This window comes from Meleagris gallopavo, chromosome Z, assembly GCF_000146605.3.
Source record: "Meleagris gallopavo isolate NT-WF06-2002-E0010 breed Aviagen turkey brand Nicholas breeding stock chromosome Z, Turkey_5.1, whole genome shotgun sequence".
NCBI lineage: Eukaryota > Metazoa > Chordata > Aves > Galliformes > Phasianidae > Meleagris > Meleagris gallopavo.
In genome coordinates, this window is record NC_015041.2 from 57,291,825 (window position 1) to 57,295,979 (window position 4,155).

At 35.6% G+C, this 4,155-nt stretch overlaps 1 protein-coding gene across 1 annotated transcript in view; it reads right to left on the reverse strand.

Moving 5' to 3' along the window:
* Nucleotides 1-4,155, reverse strand: part of MSH3 (mutS homolog 3) — a 107,541-nt gene that overhangs the window by 71,392 nt on the left and 31,994 nt on the right. Inside the window, exon 9 of the mRNA XM_010726110.3 lies at nt 3,685-3,799. Within this exon, the coding sequence (XP_010724412.1) occupies nt 3,685-3,799 (115 nt within the window). The remainder of the gene's footprint in view (nt 1-3,684; nt 3,800-4,155) is intronic.

The following is a 4,155-nucleotide window of genomic DNA, read 5'->3' on the forward strand; positions in this document are numbered from 1 at the left end:
AACAACAAAAAAAAAAAAAAAAAGCACAAGATCAGGATTCGAAATACAAAACATAGTACAAGTATACAAATAAGACAGCCTAGGAGGATGAGGGGAGAAAAATAACTTCCATCACTTTTATCCTGAAATAGTTTTATCCTTTTTCTCCACTGAACACACCCCAAGGGGTGGGTCTGCAGCCTTGCTCTTTCCAGATGATTGCTGCCTCAGAACACTTTCCTTGAATGCAGCCTCAGCTTCCTAGCGGAAGAAGTCCCCTCTGCCAGTCTTCTTCTGTGTTGTCCAGAGATAAGGCACATCCTTTCCTAAGCACCTCTTCTTAGCATCTGAAAACCATACTTTCCCTTTTCCATTCCCTTATGCTTCTGAGCTGACATAGAAACCTCCGAAAATCATTTCAGTACTCTCTTTCTCAAAGTGTCATACATAGCACATGGAGAGATAAACCTATGCAATATCTTATATACACACTGTTTTCCAAAACATCAACATACAAAAGATATGGCAGCTATATATACACAGCATCCTCAATTTCAATGATACTTCTCCTGAAAATTCAAAGAAGACCACCATTTTATGCTGAGAACTATTTTTGCCTTCTCTCAATTTCATCTCACAAACTCCTTCCCATTCCTATTATAAATTCAAATAAATCATTTAGCCTCTTGTTGAAATCCTCCTCTCTTTCCTTATTTCCCTCAATGCCACTTTAACTGTTCCATCTGCTCTCTTTCACTACTACCTTCTATCTTCACTACTCATCATTCTCCAAAACCACAGTTACTCCTCTACTTCAGAAAGATGGCTAGCTCTTCCTTCCCTGAATTTCTTAAGTTTATCTATCACTGGTCAAACTGTAAGGACTACAGTCTCTCTTTCTTTTCCAATATGCTAGAAAGCATGTGTGTAATATAAAAATACACTGACACATTTCCCAGCAACTGCTATGCAAATGATGATTTTTCAAACGAAACTGGGTATTCAACTGTCTTTGAAAATCTCCCCTAGATATCTACCAGCTTCTTGTCAAAACCAATGAAGGTGTTCAGTATTTAAAGTATTAGAATACATGATAAAAAAGCTTCTTTTGTTTATTGCTAAATCTATTTTTACTTTCTACTGGAGATCCAACACAGCCTAGCCGTATCCTAGGGTCCTTCTGTGGCAGAAACATTTTTTCTCTTAATATTTGCTTTGTTGAGGAACTTAAAACTGTATTTTACATTTTTATCTGAATACCAAAACAAAATGAATTTCCCCTCCGTAATCGTTACTTGTTATAAATTTCAGCTGGAATTCTCTTCAGCTGGGACAAGGGTGTTTCTCAGAAGTAAATACAAAGGTATAAGGAATTTTTTGTCATTCTTCCTATCAAATAGGTCTTCTTCATCCAAATCTGTACCACATCAATAAACCGAAAACTGTCTCACAGCTCTGACTTCATGCTCACTGACTCATCAGTATATGCTCACTGACCTGAATTCTCCTAGGAATTCTAAGTTGCTTGACAGCACAATGGAAATATTTCTTTTCTGCTTCCTGCAGAATCACAGAAAATCCATGAACCTGACATCCTTTGTTTTAAAGGTTCTCTCTTTCCAGTATTTAAGTAGCGTTTCTAAAGTGAAGTATATAAATTTGTGTCTTGCTCAGTATATTCACATTCAATATACGCAAATGCATTGTGGCATACTAAAAATGGCAATTAGAAGTCAGTATTGGCAAGATAGAGAAGAGCTTTAGAAATAAATGCAGTAGAATCCAAGTTCCTGAGCTCAGGAATAATGGTATCCTAAGGAATGTATTTTATTTCTTCATAGTGTATCACCAAGATACCAAACAGTTCATTGACTTTCCATTCAGATGTTCAAAAATTCAAATAAAATTTGTCAGAGCAACACACAGCAAGCAAATGTCAACCGTAAGATTTGGTGTTTTTCCTTCTCAGTCTATAATTATATTTGATTTTGAGATGAAACTATTATCAGTGACTGTCTGCTGGTAGATAAACTCTCACATAATGACATTCCTCCTTTGCTACTGGGTTTATTTCTGTGTGAAATGTGAACTTGTATCCCTCTCCACTGGAAAACATACATTTTGTGATTGAACATAAGGTATTGTGACAATAGTTATTCAGAAGCTTGACCATGGAAAGTCATTGTCTGGGAGTTCACTTTCTATTCAAGATTTTTCTTAAGATTTCTCCAGTTCCTGCCTCACCATCCAAGCATTTTTCCAAACAACTGGCAAAAGGATGAGTGGGAACACCACAGTGCTAGAATGCCACAGGTTAGAGCACTCCTTGGTGGACGAAGCAAGAAGTCTTAGCAGATACCACAAGAATTGCTTTCTCATTAGGCCTATAATTCCAGCATACTTTGTTAATATTTTAATGGTGCTTATCAAGGGGAAGGGCAACTTCAGGAAGAAAATCCAAAATCCAGAATACCAAACTACAAATAATTTCCAAATACTTTAGAAGATGTGTGAAAAATATTTAAAGATGACACAAGCAATCATTTTCTGAAAGCAGCTGATTTTTATATATATATATATATATATATATGTAATGCAGGGATCCCTTCAAAATGGGGCTTGAAATTCTTTGAACATGCATGATCTATAATTGATATGAAATATTTTAAAGACAAATGATGCTCCAGGCCATCTTCTGTGTGAGAAAAGGTTGAGTAACAAGGGTCTGTTCAGTCTGGGGAGGATAAGACTGAAAGGGGGTCTGATAAATGTTCATAAATATCTAAAGAGGCAAATGGATGAGGCCAGGAACTTCTGGGTGATGTGTAGAGATAGGTCAAGGAGTAACAGCCTAAAACATGAACATAGAAAGTTCCATGTTAACATGCAAAAGAATTTCTTTACAGTAGGATGGCAGAGCACTGGAACAGGCTGCCCAGACAGGTTGTGGAGTCTCCTTCTACGGAGATATTCAAGATCTGTCTGGATGCCTACCTGTGCCACCTATTGTAGGGCACCTGCTTTAGCACTGGACTTGAACTTGATGATCTCTAGTGGTCCCTTCTAATCCCCGCAATTCTGTGATTCCGTCATTTCTCACAGAGCTGGAATGTGCTAGACGTCTGTTTTCTTTTTAATTGTTAGCTAGATTCAATAATTTAAAGAGACGTGCTGAGTGCTGTCTAAACATTGCAACGTCAGCATTTATATCTGCTTCCAAGATATAAAATGAGAGTATGATTTACACACCTCTATGGAAAAATAAAACAAATCTTGCAAAGCTGAATTACAGCATAAAAAAGAGGCTTTAAAAACCTGCCAAAAAAGCACAATATTTGTTCACAGAGTAAAGCTGAGACTGAGATATGATTGCTAGTATTTACTGACAAGATTTACAGTTTCCTTCCTAGTATCTACAAGTTTTTGCTTCTTGTTCATTTTTAATAACACTTGCCTGCAGTACCTGTTCATTTACGTTACTGACAGTAAGGCCTGTAAGAACATACTTCAAGAATATTTTCACAAAACTCCACTTCGGAAGAAAAAAAAAAAAAAATCATTTGATTCTTCCAGTTCTGATTAGAAGCTTAATTTTTTTAATGTTTATTTAAATCATTCTGAGTGAGCTCATTTCATTTAAGGCAAGTTGTCTGATAAAAGTTACAAGATATCTCTGGTACTTGCTTTGATGGAAACGCAACTTACCTTGGATTGTAAAGCATCTTTTCCAAATTAAATTCTTTGAGGTATGCAATTACTGCTGCCAGAGCACAAATAATAGGCTTATCCAAGCTTAGTATTACAGATAGTTTTTGAGGACCTAAAAAAAAAAAAACAAAACCAACCAGTTAAATCATTGTTTACTGCCTCTGTATTTTAGAAAAAGCATAATCAATTTTTCAACTTAATTGAATAGAAATCTTAATTATTCATACAGTGAATTGTGCTATCTATCAATCAACATAAATCATGGTCCCAAAAGAATGTACACCTTGACAATATCGCAAACAAATTATGAAATATAAAACACTGGATTCCACAGGTTTTTCCTCATAAAAATAACTAACAGTTGGCATAAGAAATTTCTAAATATACAAACTAAGAACTGAATTCTGAAATCCTCATTACTGTAGGCAACATCTTCACAAATTAAAAAGAATAAAAATGCCTGATAAT